General features: G+C 35.6%; 1 protein-coding gene across 1 annotated transcript in view; it reads right to left on the bottom strand.

Moving 5' to 3' along the window:
- Positions 1-21,410, bottom strand: part of TTC29 (tetratricopeptide repeat domain 29) — a gene marked incomplete at both ends in the record, with an annotated part of 101,797 nt that overhangs the window by 49,491 nt on the left and 30,896 nt on the right. Inside the window, 2 exons of the mRNA XM_083861976.1 lie at positions 8,268-8,353; positions 10,978-11,190. Coding sequence (XP_083718102.1) covers positions 8,268-8,353; positions 10,978-11,190 — 299 coding nt within the window. The remainder of the gene's footprint in view (positions 1-8,267; positions 8,354-10,977; positions 11,191-21,410) is intronic.

Genomic DNA, 21,410 nt, shown 5'->3' with positions numbered 1-21,410 from the left:
GCGCTGAGTGCTGAGCAGTGACAAGCATGAAACAGTGCTGAGACAGAAGTAGTGATATGAATATAGCCCTTCATCTTGAGAATTCCTCTATGTGATGTGTGGCACCAGGGCCACTCTGACACATAAGCAGATGGAGGTGACTTGTAAAGGAAAAATGAGATTCTGCAAGTACATGAAAGACAAAGGCAGAGCCAGGGGAAGAAACAAGGAGAAAAAGGTGGACAGGACTGGAAATTGGGGTAAGTGCAATAATGTGAATTGTTAAGAAATATTTTTATATAGCAGCACTGTGATCTAGATGTCTGGACTGCTTTTTATCAGATTGTTGTGTCTACATGAATGTACCTGGCTGTCAGATCCCTGTAGCCTGCTAAGACAATAGTATCATAATATATATATCTGTATGCTTAAATGCCCATTACTTCTTAGACCAGCCACCTATAAATATTCTGCTTCATGCTTACTAATATCTTGAACAAATATTTTTAACTACGCAGTTTTCCTAGCTAAAAGCAAGTAAGCAAACAAACAAACAAACAGTTAAGATTTGCATAGCAATGGTAAAAACTGCAGAGATAAACTAGGAAAGTATAAAACCAATTTAGATTAGATAATGTAGTGGGTACTTTTCTGCAAAACAATATAGAAGTTAAGGAAAGGACCTCATTCAGCTGAAAATCTTGTATTCTTCAAATTTTAACCCATGTAATGCAGTAAAAGGATTAATAGACTGTTCTTATTGACTGAATAAAACTTGATGCAAATAGACACTCGAAATCTTTTGCATCCATTTCAGTGCTAAAAGATAGTATTTCTACAATGTTTACTGGGTAATATACTAGTATGAAAAACAGCTGAATGAAATGGGGACCTTTACTGGTATGTGCAGTCATAACAAGATTTCAGACAGAAATATTTTAAATATTAATATTACTAAAATCATTTAAAGCACCAAGGAATGTGAAATCGATTTCTTTAGAAGTACAATTTATTTCACACTTTGCTACCAATTCTTTTGATCAGCTCTGAAATAATACATAAGCTGAAAGCAAAACAGCAAAACAAATTGCTTCTAGCAAGGAGGCAGCAAGCTCTCAGTTTTACACAGGCATGCCTCAGTGTTTTAACTTCTCAGGTTATTTATCTATCAAAGGATAAATTTTAAATTCCTCAAGATCTAATGCCTGAATCAAGACCTACTCTCCAATTTAGCTGTCAATGGTTCTGATCAGGCCAAGCTGTTAAGCATTTGTTAATACCTGAATATATGACTTGTCCTCCCAAAGTCACTGAGAATAACTGAATTGAAATTTAAACACATATTTACTAAGTGAATTGCTGTAGCTTGAACTGTACCAATTTGAGAAACCAATCTAATTTCAAAAGCCTTACTTTACAGAATTTTTTTTATAATCTGTTCATTAGAATTAACAATATACAATGGAAAACTAAACCTCCCAGATTATGAATACATTTGCATTTAAGTACTGAAATTCCTGAATTTGTACAGTGTGGGCACAAATCAAATGTTTCCTTTCCCACAACACATTAAGAGCCTGACTTCTGTAAGTAGATTATCTAACAGAATTAGAAAATTTCTCTTGCAGTTCCTCAGCCATTTGCTACAGCCCTGGGCATAGAATGTGCAGTTTCACTAATGGAAGTGCACTAATGGGCTGGCAGTTCCTAAGATCTTGTATGTATGTTACTGTTTTCAGATAACATAAACTATGCACTTAGACATGCTGTAGCTATCCCTTTCCCTCAATTATGTACAGCATTTAGGTTTTGAGGTACAGCACACCTAAGCTAGAAATCCAATGTGGGAATGAAATGAGGGGAAACTTTACACTGGTAGGTGTTTAAAAAAAAGAATTAGAAAAAAAGGAGCGGAAAAAAAAAAAAAAGGAGTGTATTTCATTGGCGACTCTAAAAAAAGTTTCAATAGAATCTAGAGAAAATGCCTAAATCACATTCTGTAACTGGCAGGAGACACTTACTGGAATTTCAGAAATCTCAGTCAGGACAAGCTAACTATAACCTTCTTTCCCAGAAGCAGACCGGTCCTGTGTAGCTGTATCCCCAGTCTGGCTGATAACCTTCCTGGGAAAGCACAAGGAAAAGCCACCTGCACTGGCCACTCCAGCAGAGAGCACACAGAGGCTGCTCCATCCCAGCAGCAACACCAAAAAGATGAGACCTGAGCTGAGGCTCCATGACTGCCAAGTGCTCTGCCCACCATGCCTTGTGAAAACCAGATGTAAAGATATTTTGATTCAAGTTCAAGGAATTTTTACGGCTTTGTTCTTAATTTTTCAAGATATTAGAGCTGAGCAAACTCCCCATAAGGGCAGTTTGCTTTTTTTGAGCTCAAATATAACAGTTGGAAGCAACTTTCTCAGAAATAAGTAAGAGTTATACAAAGAATTCTATTGATATTAGAATATCTATTGCAATGTAAATATATACTTTCACTAGTGCTGCACTGCACTCCCCTCCAGTTCTTTTCCATACTCATACAGAAAGTGTGTCTGTGTAAGTGCCTGCATGTGTGTGTAAGGCAACAATAAAATAATAAATAAATAATAACATTACAATAAATCATTCTTAAGTAGAGTCAAGATACTACCAGAAATAGATTTTGAAGTTTGGGAAATCACATTTGATATGCTAAATAGCAGAACTTCTAAATCAAGATGTTTGACATATATATATTTTAAGTAAAGCTACATAATATTATAAATATATAAATGAAGAAACTTTCATACAGTTTCAGACTTAGAAACAAACAAAACAATGCCCTTCAGGCATAGCCCTCAAATTTGAGGTTTTAAACTTTCTGGCACCAACTTGTATTCAGATTCCTGAGAACACCAGTGGTCAGATAATTCTAACATTCTGAAAAGGTGCTGTAAATTTATCTACATGGACTGTGCACTCAAACTTTCATCTCATGGCAGTAGTCCTACTCTTTTGGTGTGTATGAATGAGTAAATTGAAAACTGTAGTGGATGAGATGGAAATCCAGCCATTCATGGTGTTTTGGCAGCTGTTCTTATGGGACATGAGACTCTTGAACAAAAGTAGGGTCAATATTAACAAGTTGCTAGAACATTTATTTTCACTGTTGCTGTGGGAAAACATGGAATTGTGATTTTTCTTATCATCAGGCAACAAATTTTTAATGTATTTAATATTTTTTGTTTCTCATGCTCTACAATTTTTGTATAACTAGACTACTGTAATTCTGCAGAAGGACTGCATTTAAGAGTGTTTTCTTACAGATCACGTTCTTGTGGCACATTTGTCTTGACAAAAATCCACATTACTGAAGGGAGTTTTTGTGCTGCCATTAACCAACCAAAATGCAATCTGAACCACAGACTGAAAAGGAAAATGACACCATGTTTCAAGGCAGGTGTAATGGACACCATAACACCAAGGTGCAAAACTACATGGTGTATGGAAAAGTATTGAAGGAAATCTGAGATGGAGATTGCTGCATCTCAGGCATAATCAGAACCCTCTTTCCCCCCAGGTTTTCAAGAAACTTATTAATACAGGAAAAATCTTATTTACCTTAAACCAACAGAAGAAATCCTTCCTTCACTGAGAGACTGTTAACTCTCATGTCCAAATAAAAAGTTAGAACTGGCCTTCACTTTAAGAATTAAGTGCTAAATTAACAACAAAAAAATTAGTTGAATGATCAGACATTTCATCTTTTTCCAGAACTTCCAGGTCTTCTTTAGTATTGCCAACACAAATAATTTTTAATTTCTTAATTCCCTCAGCATTTGAGTCAGTGTATTATGTCAGGTCAAAGTTCACTCTCAATATTAATTCTCTCACATAATTATGTTTGTATTGTCTTCACCAGTGTCTAGCAGCAATGGGACCCTTCAGGAACATGAAATTTAACCAGTTTCAAAATTGGGCCACTCCTTTCTCTGTACATGATTTATTGTCAGTGTCAAGACCAATCAGAAGTGCCTATCTTCTAAGAAGGCTCAAAGTTTTGGGGTTTTATTCCTCAGCTATGAAAATCACTAAATTTCTATAAGAATATAGTTTTAAAAACAGTTTAAAAATCACTTCAATGAAAGTGGAGCCTCTAGGAATGATGAGACTTCTTAAACTGGTAGGCTAAGATGTTTTTCCAAGCACGTGATGCCATTTGCTAAGCTGAAAATGTTACACCACATTATACTAATGGCTAAACACCACCAAGGAGATTCATAAAGGAGATCATGTCTGATTTAAAAGAAGGAAGTTTGAAATTATTTCCATTAAAGAGTATCTTTGGGTGTGTATTGTGAGTCCCTATTTGAGATGTTTTTTTGTGGTAACAATAACAAAAGCTTAAACCCAAACTCAGTGGTCTACTCAGGCACCAATGACTTGGAGTTCAGCCTTCTAACTTCACATGATCATTCTTCTCAATGACCTTACACAATATTTGGGAGAAAGGAGAATGACATTTCACTCTACCTTTTGGAGTTCTTTTACTTGCTAAGATCCTCCTTGATTTACCAAATCCATCCATCCATCCATAATCCATATAAAGAGATATAATAGATTTAATCAGATAAAACAGACTGTAAATGCTAAATTCAGAATATCTGCATCCCACTCATATTCTCCCCAGCTGCATGAGAGGAGAACAAAATTCCCTGTCATTCTGACACAGACTTTTGCAGAAATTAGGTTTATGGCCATTAATCACCTCTGATTGCTTTAACAGGGTCATTTTGAATGTGAAGATGTCTTTGCAAGTTCATAAATTTTTTTGATAATTTTATGCCTGTGGCTTGTGTATCGTAATTCTGACAATTCATGCAGATAGCATTATGTCATAAATTACCACATTTAGCTGGGCATGAGTTTCAGTACTTATGAACACTGCCCCTATTATTTAAATGTGTAACATATGTGAAGTACAGGATTTAATATCCAAAATAAAGGAACACTTATAAAAAACCCTAATATTTAGATGAGGAATGAGGATTGGATTTATCCTAATGATTTAGGATGAAACTCTAATTGAAAGAGAAAAAATCCACAATACCCTACACTTCAAAGAAATCTTGAAAGCCCAGTCTAAGGAAAAAAAAAAAACAAAAAACCCATCAAGCATTAGATTATAATACCTTATGCAAGATTTCTAATGACACAGAAATGTTTAACTTAATACTCTGCTTGGGTGAGTCTGAGGAAAAAACAAGTAAACAGTAACTTTTACTTTAAAATTAGCCTAGATGGAGAGCTCTCCATGTCAAAATCTATAATGTTTAAGATGAAATCTATATAATGTGAACTATTAATATTTTGTGGAAAAACCATTAGGCTTGATTATAAAACAGATGATATGAAAAATATTATGAACATATCCCACTGCTATTGAATGTAATTAGTTCTCAGGCTTTTAAACTTGCACGCACTTATATTTTTACATCTGAGTAGCTCCACTGAAATCAATCATATATATCAGATCAAATTAAACTAATTTATACAGATTATACACCAAATCAAATTATGTTAAACACCAAGTCCCTAGCAAATAAAAAACCTTCTCTAACAAAACCAGCCCATTTGATACAAAGTGACTGCATTTTTTAATAGAATAGGCTGCAGCTTAATCATTTCAGTCTTTAATTACTGCATCAGATAATGACTATTTTGAACATATGCTTCTCTGCCCTGCTAGAAGACATGAATGAAAGAGAAACAAGTTCATATGCATGATCCTGTGTGTGGGTGTTGGGGGAGGGACGCTAAAGAGCAAAAGGAACCAAGTGGCAACAATTGGAGGAAATGGTGCCTGTAACAGCTGCTCCTTTCAGATTCCCCTAGAAGGAGACTGCCTGAGGTGGACCACGGCACAAAGGGATAAAGAAGATGAAAACTGATGCAAAGCAGGGAAATAACTGCTGAGACCCCTGAGTCTACATCCGAATAGTCCCAAGCTGTGTGGCAAGACCTCTTTAGCATGCTACAGAAGCTGGTGATGAACTACATATTACCATGAGGCAAACTGGCTCCTAGCAGTATTGTCTGCATGTTATGTGTAATGATAACCAGTGGGCCCCTGGGAACAGGAGGCAATGATTTCATCTCCGTAAGCATCTGAGCTCCCCTTGGATACAGAGACCATTAAACTGAGAACAGAAGGGCAAATTTTAGGCAATGATTTCCAACTGGAGAGTGAAGACAACTTCTGCTCAACAGTACTGTCAACCACTGATATTTTACTGCTGTCTATATTGATCACTGCATAGGACAAAAGCAGCTAAAATGGTACCCCTTTTTCCTCATCCCACAGAACACAGCATATTTTTTGAACAAAAGTACTCAAAAAGTTGCTCATGTAATATTATTAGTAATGCCATTATATTAGAAAATGCCACTGTATTATTATCACTGAAAAGTATTAGTATTTCCATTACTGTTAAAATAACATTTTATACTCTTAACATAATGTATAATATGCTTTTGTACTACAGAGATCTTCTTGCCCTTGCACATTGCTTTCCTCAACTGTCAGGTGTTTTTGTAGGACTAAAAAAATTAGGTACTACCTATTGGTTGCATATTTAAAATGAGTAGTGGTACATTAAAAAATTCAGCGTTTCAGAAGCTTCCTTAGAAAAAATAAAAGCACGCAACGAAAAGAAATGCAACTTCCAAATAACTGCCGTAACTTTTTGACAGGAGACATGGGAGGGCAATGAAGGGAAAATAATAGCAAGAAAATGTAGCCAAAATTGATTCTGAGGAAACAATACCAGGACAACTAATACTTTTGGCTCTTTCAAAGTCAAAAGGGTAGTTTTATCCTTCGTATATTGTGGAGAGATTAAGGTGCAGGTTTCTTTATTTGGCACATTTGTTTATCTTGCTGCTCTTCATAATTCAAGCAGTATATTATGTGAAATGGAAAGTTAACTTAAGTTTCTGAGAGCCTGAGAAAAAATGCTCAGGTAAGAATGCCAGCATACTTGTCAGGCAAAAAACAATTGCAGGTAAACTGAAGTACAAAAAATTCTGGTCTATTCTATCATACTGTTTTCTTGTAAGAGATCAAATATCATTCTCGTTGCCATTGCAACAATTAGATACAATTTTATAAAATTATATGAAGCTTTTTAGTTTTGAAATATTTTTACATTCAGCTACAGGCTTAATTGCAATTCACTGAGAACAGGCTCCCCCTTTCCAGCATTCAATGGATTTATTCAGAAGATAGGACTTTCAGCATTGAAGAATAATGTCTAAAGGTGGTCAATAACTTCTAAAAAATCATAACAGAAATTAAATCAGAAAGAAATCTAGAACACCCTCTACACTGCAAGAACCAAAAAAGTAAAATTGATACACAAGCTGAATTTATTCTGGGACTTCTATTGGTCTGCTTCTGAAAATACAAACCAAACAAAAACCATCACAACAAACACCCGCAATGAATGACCTCTATAAAACAAATTCATCAATAGAATACTGAGTCATTCTGCAGTTACAAGAACAAACAGAAAGAGTAATTAATTACAATAATCACAATCAAAATATTCAAATTTGTTTTCCACAGAACATTCTTAAGAGGATCATGGAGGACTGTGACTGATGACTGGCACAAAAGAACCAAGGTCCTGCTTATCTTTCTGCTCACACTGACCTATGAGGAAGCAGTGAAACCCCCCTTCTAGACTAGAATTCCACATGCAGAGCTCTCACTGTCTTAGAATTATTAAGGCTCAAGGGAAATATCGGAAGAGGAGTTTGAACTCAGGCATCCACAGCAGGAATTGCATCAGCATTACAGCTTTTCAAAAGCAATTAATATTTCTTCTAAATTACTGATGTTCTAACAATATCAGCGTGTGAACTGATACATTTTTCATTGTTGCTCACAAATACACTGCACCAAACTAATTTGCAAAACTGGTGTTTTATACAAAAACCTAACTATACAGGGACTGTTTCATATTCACATATGTACAAGAAAAGGAAGGATAGTCACGTATAACCTGAACTGTAAATTTATATTATTTCCACAGATCCAAGCACGGAAACCTGGACTCCATCAGTTCAGGAATTTATTGGAACCACAAATGCTTGATCCACATGGATCCCTGTCTACAGACCTAGATAAAGTTATGTAAGGTCCATGAGCCAGGACCTTTCCACTGTTTTTTCCACTCTGCAAATGCCAAACATGCTGAAGGGGTAGAGGAAGGCATTGAGAAAGCTAAAGTGAAGAATAAACTTACTGCTAATGCTGTCTCATGATCTCCAGAAAAATGGTATGCCAGACTTAAGCAATAGGCTGCTTCTCCATGCATCTTTATATCACCTCCTAAAGGAAGGGTTAAAGGTGGAGTTACCAGGGTGATCTGAACAAAATGACATTGGTACAGCTCTTGCAGGTTCTTAAATAACATACAGGTGCTAAAATACTGCAGTAAATTTTTCCCTTTCCTTACTCCCACCACGTATCTCTTTCTGAAAACATACAGATAATTAAATACAGATAATTAAAAACAGAGGCTATGGAGCTCACCAAGGAAGTTCAGCAAAGTCAGAGAAAAATATCTCTCAATAAGAAAGTACAATCAAAATGGCACATGTCAGGTTCTCTGTCATCAATTGTTTAATCATGGTCCTAGTGTCTTCACATTGGAAAATTATAGCAGCCTCTCTATATATACTCAATTTAAAAGTGGCTACAAATAGGTAATAAACCTGAATATATAAACACAAAATGTATCTTGACCCACATGTTTTGCTAATGTGACTCTTAGGAAAACGCCAAGAGAGAACCACCAGTTGTCCAGTTTCATCTTTCTTATTCTCCTGCCTGCTTTACTAGCTACTGTAGGATAAAATAGCTTAAAAAGAAATGGGTAATATACTTGGAAGCAGCACTTAGAGAAAATTCTGTACAGGCTGTTGCTAAGGTGCATCCCACCTTTGCATGCCAGGTATCATTTCATTCACTGGTCTATCAAAAACTTCTTGCTGGTCCTTTTGCATGGCTCCCTCAAGAGAAAATCATCTACTTGACTATTATTTACCAAAATAAATATAAACTAATTATGTAGTTCTTAAAGTATCACAGCATATGCAAAAATTTCCCTGTAGAGGATGAGTAGCCATAAAAAAACCCCGATAAATGAAATTACATTAAAAATAGCCAAAAAAATCCAATTTTTCTGTTGCTCAATAACCATCTGCTCCAATACAATAAATGGTGAAAAATCAACCCGAAGAATAAATGCATATCAAGGTATTTTATAAAATGCATAAATAAATATAGTCACAATGAAAAGGGAGATTGTTGGCTACAGTTGTAGGCTCCTTCTGAACAAACACACAGAAGCCTACACCTGGTTCTGAAACTCTCTGAATGATAATAATTGCTGAGGCCAGAGCAGTGCTCTATTGATAGCACTTAATATGTTACTTACCATTATTAAAAGCCTGTCACCTGATGGTCTTTTCCAATATTCAATATCCCTTAAAAGGCATAATAAGACAAAAAGATACAGAAAAACATTTTCACAGAATAGTAAGTTAAAGTTGCTAGGGACATAAAGAATTTTCTTCCTTGCTTAAGAGGATCTGACAGCCTGAAGCAGCTAATATCTAATCCTAATTCCTAAAATATATGAAGATAGATGATGGTCTAGAAGCACAGAATGGACATTACAGATAACATCCAGTAGCCAGTATGGCTCTGGAATGAGGACTGGAGAACTCCTCAGAAAGAAGTTCCTAAAGCTTAAATTTAAAGAGAACAACAGCACATATACTGTGCATAGTGATAGGTGCTACATGCCTCAGAAAGCTATGGAAGTGATTGATTTGAAATTTGAAATAAGGGAATCAGAACATCTGTCTGGTCAAAAAAAAATTTGGAAAGACATCAGATCCATTTTGACAATCACTTAATATCCAGCAGGTTTCACCAGCAATAAGAAGACATCCAAAGGGCATTTCATCAGCAGCCCTTCTAGTTACTACACCTAGTATTAAGAGGAGGAGTTTAACTGTAGCTGTAATTTAAGCATATATTATAGACAATAACTGTAGAAAACACTACAAACTTTTATTATGATCTTATACAGTCATAATATTATTTGTCACAGAACTTATTTTAAAATTTGGAAAATACTTTCATTTTTTGCCATTTTTGACAGTCTATCTATTCCAACTACTAGTCAAAGACTGGGTCACAGATTCAATGTTCAGCCTACATTATTAAATTTAAAAAACCTAATGGATCTGCTGATAAATATTGAATTAATACGTATTTAAAACAAAAACCTTCTTTATTGTGAGGGTGTTCGAACAGTGGTAAATCTTTTACACAGTGGTTATGGAGGCTCCACCTCTGGAAACACTAAAACCTGACTGGATGTAGTCCTGAGCAGCCTCCTCAGAGCAACCTTATGATTTCCAGGGGTTTCTCTTCCTACCTACGCTCTTATGCGATTCTGTAATTTTTTCCTTTAGGTTTAAAAATATTGATGTATATTAAGATAGAAAATTTTTGTTTCGTGATAGAAAATTTTATGATAAAAACCTTTTTTTCTGTAACTATGTAGAATGAAAAGGTAACTTTTCCAGCAGATAATCAGTCAAAACCTGCCAAATCAACAGTCAGTAGCCAATCAAAATCAGCTTCCATCACTGACCTCACTTTCTGATTAGGGATTCACAGTTTTATATTATTGTTCCCACAAGGTTGTCAGGGTTTTTTTTGGAGATAAAGCTTTGAGGAACCCAAAATTTTCTTTGTTGTCAGCAAGAAAGTATTTCTGCTTTAGTGAGATCTGCAAGTGTATTGATAGCATTTGTCTTTGAGTTTCATAGGAAATAATCACCCAGTCAAACCCTTGACACTTTCTACTTTACTCTTGGGAAAATCATGGCCTGCACATTGAGTGAAGGAATGGGAAAGTGTTATTTTCCACCTACCTTCTTGTGCCATCTTTAAAGCTTTTATTAGCGTTTTGATGGCCTCTTGGTGTTCTTCATTTTCCAGCATTTTGTCTGCTAGCAATGTATAAATTCTCCAGAGATGATGACATGCCAGTGAAGTGTAAGTGTGGCCTGTCTTATCCTTCCAGGCTGTGCCCTCTGTTAGCCGATAAAATGCTTCAAATAACTCAGCAGCTTTCATGATATGACCTGAAAAATGTCATTCATAATTAAAATCAGTGCAATCAACAATAATAGTTAAAGCTTGGAGTCTATAATTTCATCATTAAAAGTAAGTTGCAGCCAAACATTCCACAGATTTTTCAAGACTCTTCAATACATAACTCGCAGATTTCTGGAAAGTATGGTCAAATTTCACAGTACCCAGTAATGCTCTAATTTAACATATTTTTAATTAGCTTTAATTAGTATATTCCCGATGTTGAACGGGTGTGGTTCCTGAGATGCTAACTCAGGACTTCTAGAGAACAGATTTATTCTAGATTCATAAAGCTTTTGTGGTTCTCAAACATCGAAATCACATCTATGTATAAATAATCACAACTGAAACCATTCTTCAAGTTTTGCTTTCCGTAATGAAAATCTGTGCTGAAAGACTTGAAGTGTGGAGGATAAATGTAACAAAACTGTGGGGAAAACCTAAAAATCTTCATTCAAACAAGTTATTCAATGAAAAAAAGAATTATCATACAAAGTAATTTATTTAACAGTTATTGCAAGGCCTAGTCTGGTGAGTTTATCTAGTAGATTTACTGCAAGAGCATTAACCATGGATAGATTAATTATTGAGCCTGAAGTAATATACTCCGAGGTCTTCAAATATAAGTTACTCAAACATCTTTAAGGCATAGGAAAGTTTGAAGATAGAATTCAATTCATTTTCACATTCAAGTAGTTTTTCCTCTACCTTCAGCTGGATTTACCTCTGTGCATAAAATTCAATCTAGGAGATTTCCATACCTGCTGGACAATGAAAATTCAAAGCTCTTGGAAAGAACAGAAAAGTTTTTTTCTCATACATAATGAGTATTGCTGGGAAGCAGGTAAGATAAGATTATTTACATTAAAAATAATTTTAAAGAAAGCATTCTGGTCACAATATCTTTTTAAGCAAAGACTATTCTGTAGCAGGGAGAACTGTGAGTGTGACCCTGCCTCCATAAGTTTGTGTGTGTGATGGAGGAATCTTGTCCCATAGACCATCAATATATTTCTATAAACAGCTGAAACAAATCATAAAACAAGTTCATTTAGATGTTTGTAGTTTACACCTCTTCTGAGATGTGATTTACAAGGAACTGTTGCTGTTTTGCAGTCTTTTTTTACAGTGCTGAATTCAAACTGCAAAAAGAACCAGTTGTTTCCCAGTCATAGGAAAGGAAAGCAGAAAAGCTTGGAGAAGGATCTCCTTTAAGCATTCCTAGAGAAAATGAGGTTATCTCCCCAGGCCTCCAGCCAACTTAGAGGCAGCAGAACAGCTATGACAGATTTCTCTTATTAACTCAATTTAGATTTGTCTTTTGCATATGTTACCCCTTTATAACCATGCTTTCAACTTTGCAACATAAAACATAACTCACCTTTATTAGAATTAAATTTATTTTCATATTAAGTTTCTCTGATGATTAAAATGAGTTCAACTAAAACTGACAAGCACAAGAAACTCCTCTTTCAAAGACGCAATAAATTAAATGAGTGCCACAGACAAATAATTTTATGGCTCTACATCCTACAATTTGTATAAGAATGCCAGAGGAGACAACAGGTACTGAAAAGTGCAGTGCCAGGTGAAAGGGGAGACAGCAGATTTTATTCAGTTTCATTCCAGCTAAGGACAGGTATTGGAGAGATGGCCCAAAACACTGGGAAAGCAGGAAAAGTTCTATACATTCTTTCCAAGACGTCACACACTTGACATCAGACTGCACAAATAGAAAGGCAAAGAGAAATTATCACAACCAGTACAAACTGTTTATGGACTCCCTGACAGTAGATGTAACAGAAAATAGAGCTGTAGATTTGCTAAAGCCAGATGAAAACCTTTGTCCATTCTCAAGAGGCTTCCAATTTCAGATTTTGTCTATCAAGTTCAGCTAACTTCTTAGGGCACAGTCAACAAAGTCAACAGAATTCCACTTATCCAAGGTGCTAAAGGCAGATTTAAGATGTTGAAGAAGCTAATGTTGGGTTTGTGACAAATGACTGAAATGAAAGTTGAGTTAAAGTTTAATGTTAATAGGTAGAGCCAGCATTTTCTTCACTTGGTTTCTCATAAGCTCATGCAAACTCTACCTTGAAATTCTCTCCGAAGTTCATTAATGAACAGATTGTTCTTTTGAAAGGTTATTATCATACCTTTGAGTCACTGGGATACACTACACGTGTAATGGATTCAATTGAATTTGGTTCATGTGTTACTCAAAAACTTTTAGTAATGGGAAGCAGCAAACAAATGAGTGGCATCACCATGAAGTTGAATAGTATCTGAGTTTCTCCTGACACCATAACATGATCACTTAACAGTTTAGGTAAAAAAACCTTGCAACCTCAAGCACTATTGCTCAGGTTGTTAAAACTATCAGGCATGGTGATTCTTATCCAAGCTCCCTCTCTTGCAGTATCACCATGAGCAAGTTTCCATCAGACTAGAAATGGAACTCACACATTCCATGCACCTCACAGTTCTCAAGAGTTGACCTGACACTCCTTTTGCCAGATCTCAGTGAAACCTCTTTGGAAACAATCCATCTACACCAAGCTTCAAAATTATAAAGTAGTATGATTTTTTTTTTTTTTTTTGTAGTATTCAAATGGATCTATATTACATTTGGCTTCACAGAATTATCAAGAAAGGTTATGCAGTAAAATGTAAAAAATCTGCTCACAGAAATACTAAAAGGAAAGTGATGCACAGAAAGCCAAAATACCTGCTAGTTTCCTAAACAAGGAAGAGATGGAATTTCTTTACTGAAGACTCTTTCAAATAAAACAAGCTATTTGCAGACTTCTCAAATTCATGGAAAGTAAAATTTTTTGGACTTTGGAATTCATTTTTCCATGAAAATTGAAATCCTTTGTTGCCATTCGCAAATGACACATCAGCCTATTTATTTAATCCATGATGTTTCTGTGAAACTCAAATGTTGTGGGAAAATCATCTTTTCAGGGGGCTGGTGAATTTAGTCTCTGGATCTGGAACTGATGAGGCCAGTGCATTCTAATTTTTAAAAACTGAAGTGCTGTAAGTGTTGGCTGCAGACATACAAAGGACACCATCTGAAAAGGTTGAAAAACATTAAAAGAAAGCTATTAGCCAATTGCAGAACATTTCTGAGAATAAGAGCATTTTTATCTCACTTAGGCAGTGATAAGATAGAGTTTTAAATTACTTTTATTATGATCTGAAAAAAAAGAAAGACCAAAAAAAGCAAAAGGAGAGGAAAAACAATGGAGTAAGAAAAAAGAAAAGAAAAAAAGAAATCACTTGAAACAGTTTGCAGAAATATATTTTTATAGGTCTAGGAATTCAAAGAGAAAATCAAGACAGTATTTCTAGGAAACCCATGTTTGAAAAATCTATTTGCAGAATGTTACACTAAACGGTAAAGCTATTTTTGGTTGGCAACATTAATAGCAATTGTATATTTTTTCTCACACTGCCATGCAGAATTTATCTCAGTGGATACCAAATAGAGTTGGAGAATCTCTGATGTCTCTCTTCTCTTCTTATAAAAGGAATCAAAACCCAGAAGGGTAACTCTTACAACATACATACTACCACTACTAAAATTTTACAGTTTTATCATTTTTTACAGTTTAATATAATTTAGAGCATAACAAAGGAAATCTCATCAGCAATAGCTTAATCTTAAATATAGGAGGCTAAGACTGTCACATTATAATTTTGGGAGTGGAAAATCAGTTCTAAACAATTAGATATGAATATAAGACATTCTGAAACAATTTTCACCGAGTTGCTTCAAAGTAAAAAATTAAATCTATTCATTCAAGCAAAATAATTCAATGCAATTTTGTAAATATGGAAGAGAAATGTTTTTAGATTATCTAAAAGTTTGTTTATAATTCCCCTTCTTAAAACCCAATCTAAAAATACAGATTTGTTATATCAAAATAGATACCAAACCAAAAGGGGTATATATAGGGAGACTACAATCTTGCCTTTTTTTTTAAGTAGAAAGATTGACTAGATATTAACACAAATGGGTTTAAATGTGAAGCTGCCATAAAAGCAGGCACATAAATGTAATTCTCCCAGCCGCTATTTTGATGCACATTTTTGATTCCATGAATATTTTATGAAATGGCCCAAACTAAAGCCATATAACATTCCTGCATTACTGATGCTTGAGCCCGTAAGCTACAAACATTAGAGGCATGATTGAGTGCATTAAAATGAACTCATTCAGCAGCGCATTGATTACTTGAAGGAGGGAAAAAAAAAAGTTACTCCCACTTAAGAAAACAGCACACAAACCTGAAGTTTTCAATACTGAAATTAGAGACTCAAATTTGAATAATGTGGTATTTAATAAATAAAGGCAGTGCAAAACAATCTAGAATTCTCCACATACATTCCTGACTTTAATTAGGTGAAATGTTAATTAGGTCCACAGACTGTTTCCAGTAGTGTACAGGTAATTTAAAATGTCACAATCTGCAAAACGCGGTGACTGACCTGCTCTAGCTCCATGCCTCAGCAATACTGAGAGCACCTAATGATTTCCTTTTCTATCGGCTTGTATATTTGCCAATGAAAATAATGCCACAGAAACAACTGCACAAGAAAAGTGACAGGTCTGTTAGGTAACCTGCCTCAGCAGCACCATTAGAAGCAGGAAGCACATTTAATTCTAAATTATAAACAGTTGTTGAGTGCTTCAGAAAATATTCCACTGTAGATTAAAACAACTTAAAGGAAAAATAAACTTTGAGTATATTGTAGTATATTTTAATCTAGAGCATCTTTTGCCATCAGTTATTTCACTTTACAATGAGAACAAAAATCTGCTTGAAGCATCAGTTAATGGCAATGAAAACCAAAAATGCTCTTATCTTTCAAAAGATATATGCTTACATTCCAGTCTAACTACTTAAACTACTTGTATTATGCCCAGTTTCTATGTCCAATTATGGCAGCACTACTCATGCTGAAATACTGAAGTCTGCCACAGAGATTGTTACGAAAGTGTTTAACAGAGGTGTGTTCACAAAAAACATAAAACAAGGCCTCTCATTCAGCAAACACCTCTCATTCAGTTGAACCACCTTGCACTCCTGAGGTGTAAAGAACTGTAAAGAAGCCACTGGGACAGGTCTCACATACAATAACCTGAACTCACGTGCCAGCTAAAAAAAACAAGGAAAAAATTGCAGAAGTGATTTAAGATAAAATTTTGTGGTTTCATAACTCTCCAACATCCATCTTAAACAAAAACAATCATCAGCCAACAATTAAAGTGAATATTTTTAAGATAATGGATAAAACCTTACATTAATTTACATTAGAGAAGCTGAGGGTTTTTTTTTTTCAGAAAGATCCCACCATGAGCTTTAGCAAAATGACATAGGCAGTTCATAAGAATATTGCAATGACCATACTGGCTCATCACAGGGTATTCTGACCATTCCTCCAGTTTGACAATACACCAGTAGATCTTACCTGGAGTCCTACTTGCCTAAGGCCTGCTGAAGTCATGCCTGAGAAGTAGAGCACTTGAGGACAGAAAGGAAAAAGGAGGAGAGAAAAGGAAAGCTGAGCTTCACACAACCTGAGATGTAGCACTGGTGGACTCACTGCAGTACAAAAGGACAGTATTTTATCTTCTCTTCCCTGGGTGAAGGACTGCCAGGCTAGTCCCAGGTACTGCACTGTAGAGGACGATACATTATTCCTGTTTACATTACTTAAACAAATGTTTGTTGTCTGAAAAGAAAATCATAACTGTAGTAATCCAGTGAGCATTACAGCATATGTAGTTTTGTCCTCTGAGGACCTATATTACTTGCCTTAAAGCTCAAGCACTCAAAATACACCTACAGAAGCCTAGAGGGCAGTGCAGACTGCAGAACCCAGAGCAGGACAGTTCACAGACGCTGTGGCTCACCAGCAGCACGCTGGGATATCAAACCAAAAGGGCTAAAAAAGTTCTAAAAAGGGCTTGCTTCAAGAGTTGTCCCAGAGATACCTCACAAGGTAGGGATAATGTTGGCTTTTCTGGTTGCCTAGCTGCTCTCTAATCCCTTCCCCTTCTGCTGCCAGCACTCCTGAGCTGCAAGCAGGAGGCTTTTCCCACAGGCGGATGAGATGACATCTGCTTTGGGAATGGTGCACTGCGGACCAGCAAAGGGAAAAAAAAATGACAACCAAACAGGTCCCAAATAAAAATTCCACTAACTTGCCTGTCTTACATTCATACTCAAATGAACCAACACGCAAAATTCTGGTTTACAATTAAAATTCCTTTATCTTTTTAGGTTAACACATTTTATGAAAGCAACATTTGTCATGCACTGCCTTCTGATTTGTTTGATTTTATATAAATAAACACTTTTTGATATCTATGGATTTTAATCTGGAGGACAATATTGCAGACAATGTTAAACATTAGCTGAATGCTCACACACCCATTTCAGAGAGAATGGAATTGTTGCTTCATGGTATTATTCAAGCCTTTTTTCATGCTTGCAGAGCATCAAAGTGCTTTCCATATGCAAAGGCTACCCAAGATGCAAAATGTATTCAGGAAGCTCACATTGTAAGGCTCCAGGCTCTGGATAAGAGCAGGCCCACACTCAGTGGGATTCTCCTGTTTCAGGTTTCAAAATATTTCAATGTCTATGGGTGAATATCCAAATGCAGAAAGGGAGCAGAAAACTCAGGGATGAATGGCACATACTTTGCAATTCTGTTTTTCAGGGCTTAAGAGTTTTTTAATTTCAATAGAAATAATGAAAACTAGTTATATTAGTATTTAACCTCAAAGATTAATATTATCATTATTCTTTAAACAGAGAAAGTGACACTGTAGCAGATTAGTTTCACTAAATTACTTTTTTTTTTTGCTAAGACATGTCAAATGCATTCCTTGGTTTAAATACGTTTTCTTGGCAGTGTTCACATTTTATTCAGATCCCACCCAGTTCCTCTTACTTTTCATAGCTTCCAATAATAAATTTATTATCAGATGCAGCGCTCCAGCACTGGAGCTGTTCTGTGGTGCAGATGATTTACTTCAGAAGTGCAGTTGGATTAATGACCTGCTAAGATCCCAGCCAACCTGAATGATTCTCTGAAGAGTAAGATATATTTTTATTAACAGCTTCACGTTTGCTTTACCCACAGTTTCTCCAGATTATTGGTAATGGCTGAGGACATGCAACCCTGGCAGCTCTCAGTGACACTGGAAAGACACCTCTGGAAACAGCCTCTTTTATCAATTACTGAAAGGAAACACTGCCTCCAGGAAAGTTTATGATGACAACTGCTGGTCCAGCTACAGTATTCCAAGACCTCTCAAAGCTTTGAAGCAAAGAAAAAACCCTGTGAGTGAGAGGGCAGCTTCATCTCAGTACTAGTCATTAAGCAGTAAATAATTAAAATACCCTGGAAAGGACAGGTAAAATACAAGCAGCAATGTCAGTAATAGACATGAAAGAGAAGAGAGGGAAAAAGAATTTAAAAAAGCAAAGAAATAATTCATTTGAAGTTTTAATAAAGTTTCATTTGCAGTCTTGTTTAAAGATATATCAGACTTTAGGGATGTAACCTAATTACATTTTTATTCTAAGTTCTATTCAAATATCTTGGACTTTGAATCTTTAACACAGATCAAACACAGTATAATTTACTCATGGCTATCAATACTTTAAAAAGATCTCTTCATTAAATGTCATAGTCGTATGAACATGCACATAAAGCAAACAGAGCAATACTGGATACCGAAAATATTTAGAATATGATTCGTGAAGAAGTATCTATATAAACAGCTCACCTGAGTGCAACATGTTATATTCAAGCACACATCAAATGTTTTTTTCTAAAATATTCCTGATACATCTTTCATAGTTCAAGTAAACAGCCATAGCTTTTTTTCAGTAGTTTTATGACTTAAAAATGAACTTCACAATCACTGAACACCTAGGAGTCCTAATTTAGGATCTTTTTTTCATATGCCAAAATTTTTAATGACAATGCAAACGACAGAGTTTAGAATCAGCACCTGTGCACTGCTGTGAATATTTTGAAGAGCTTATCAGAAAGCAAGACCTGTCCCCAGGTGTTATAGCAGAACTAAAAGATTCTCCATTTGAAGAGTTAGGCCAGGAAAGTGGGAGTGACCATGAAAGGATTAAAGAAACTTACTTTTTTCTTACTCTAAAGGATGTTTTTACTTCCCTATGCTTAATGAAAAGCCTTGATTTAAGCCAATTGTAGTAAAATCATGTAGAAAGTATTATATTTTCACAGGATTTCTTTTCAGAAGAAGCACTACGGAATTTTCTCTGAGTTCTCTTATTCAAAATATCTTCGTTAGCCACCAAAACCTTTTAAAAATAAGAATAAAAAATATTTATGAAGAATATTTTTATGAACTTAACAGGCCCTCTTTTGCTTTCATGTTTCATGAAAAAAACAAAAAGCTTTTTCAGACTTTCTTAAGACTGTGCTAATTTGAACTGAAAACATTCCTAATTTCTAGAACATCAGTTCGAGACAGCACTTGTTTGTTCAATACCAGCAACAACCCTGTAATAATAAGATGTCATTTACTGGGGAAGTACTTTGTGCACTTGAGGGAGGATGAGCTCAATTATTTAACAAACCTGCTCAATCTGTCCTCCCAAGAATCTAGCAGCATTTATGGCTGCTTCTGACTGCTACTGACTGACAGAGAAAACCAGAATATCCAAAGAGTAACTCCTAGCAATTTGCTGCTTTAATTTTTTAAATTATGCTCTACAATCAAGTTTTTTCCCAGCTGACTTATATATTCAATTCTTAAGCAATCAGAAAACAATATAACCACTTTGTGAGGTAGAGTAAGTGCAGAATAACAAAGGGGAATCATCTTCAGTTGATTTGGTGAAAGTCAATGACTGGAAGTACCTTAAATGGTCAAACTGGGTATGCAGAATTTCATGTCCCACCAACAGAAGGCTCCTTTCTCTCTTTAAAGTTCTCTGATGCAGAGACTCTTTTCAAGTATATGAACTTAAAATGTAGCACCAGTTTTATGTAGTCAAAGACAAGGGATTTGGAAACAAGTGAGTATGCTCCTAGGACTAAACTATTCCTATGTGCCTTTTTCTGAATAAGCTGTTTGGAAAATAAAATAACCATAAGTAGAAATAAATCTGAGAAGTTTGTAAATTGGTATATGCAACCTGGGGTGAGGAGGGGGAATATCATGATAAACCAATGGTATTTGGTTACTACTGGATTTGGTCTGTTACATAAATATGTGTGTTCTCTCCAGACAATCAACAGTGCTAAAAGACACTTTTAGGGTGGTCTCCACAGGGAACAAATCCATATGATCATCCTGATCTTCAACTACTTTTGGAGTGAGTTTCAACCAAATTTGGTAAGAAGTCAATAGGACAGTAAGTTCTCATCACTTTTTAAGAAAATTAATATCTTGAGGATACACATGGATCCAAACTCCAAACAGACAGAAAGAGAGCCAGAACTTGCAGTACACGATGAGACAGCAGCACTCTGCTTAGCCAGGGAGCAGCATGTTCTCATCTAGCTTTAGTTTATCACACACTGAACCTCACCAAGTGCAAGTGCTGCAGAAGCACAGAGGAAAGGGTACTGTATAAATGCAGAAAAAACCTGTGGTTCCTGTCTGAAAGGATAGATAATCTCTACATCTCTAGAACTGTGACTCTCCTCTAGGCCATTGTCATGTTTTAATTAGCACACAAGCTTCCTATATAGAAAAAATTACATAGGAATTTATATCTTTAAATTCTGTTCCTCATTTCAGTCCACACAATGACAAATCTCATTATAAAAAGAAAGAGAAAGATAATGATGAGCTTGATGTTTTATCAAAAATCACAAACATAACTGGGTATCATTTTAAGCCAAACCTTTCTGTTGCTTACAGAAAGGACTCTCCAACAGACAAAAGGATGGACAAAACCTATCTTTTAGCTGATAATTTGAGTTGCTTTTGCTCCTGAATGAAGAGATGAGATTCACTTTAGGTTGCCTTAACCCAGTGTCTAACATGGGCTTGTGGATACAGCGGTATGGAAATCTCAGATGCTGGGCATACGCCTTATGGTGGAAACACAACATAGCTGGATGCTTCAAATGCAGCAATTCTGTTATCAGTGACAGCTCTGCACTCCACAGGTAACAAGGAAAAAATTAATCT

Source organism: Zosterops lateralis (genome assembly GCF_965231275.1).
Source record: "Zosterops lateralis genome assembly, chromosome: 5".
Lineage (NCBI taxonomy): Eukaryota > Metazoa > Chordata > Aves > Passeriformes > Zosteropidae > Zosterops > Zosterops lateralis.
Note: the sequence above shows the minus strand (reverse complement) of the source record. Positions and strands in the feature narration are given on the sequence as shown.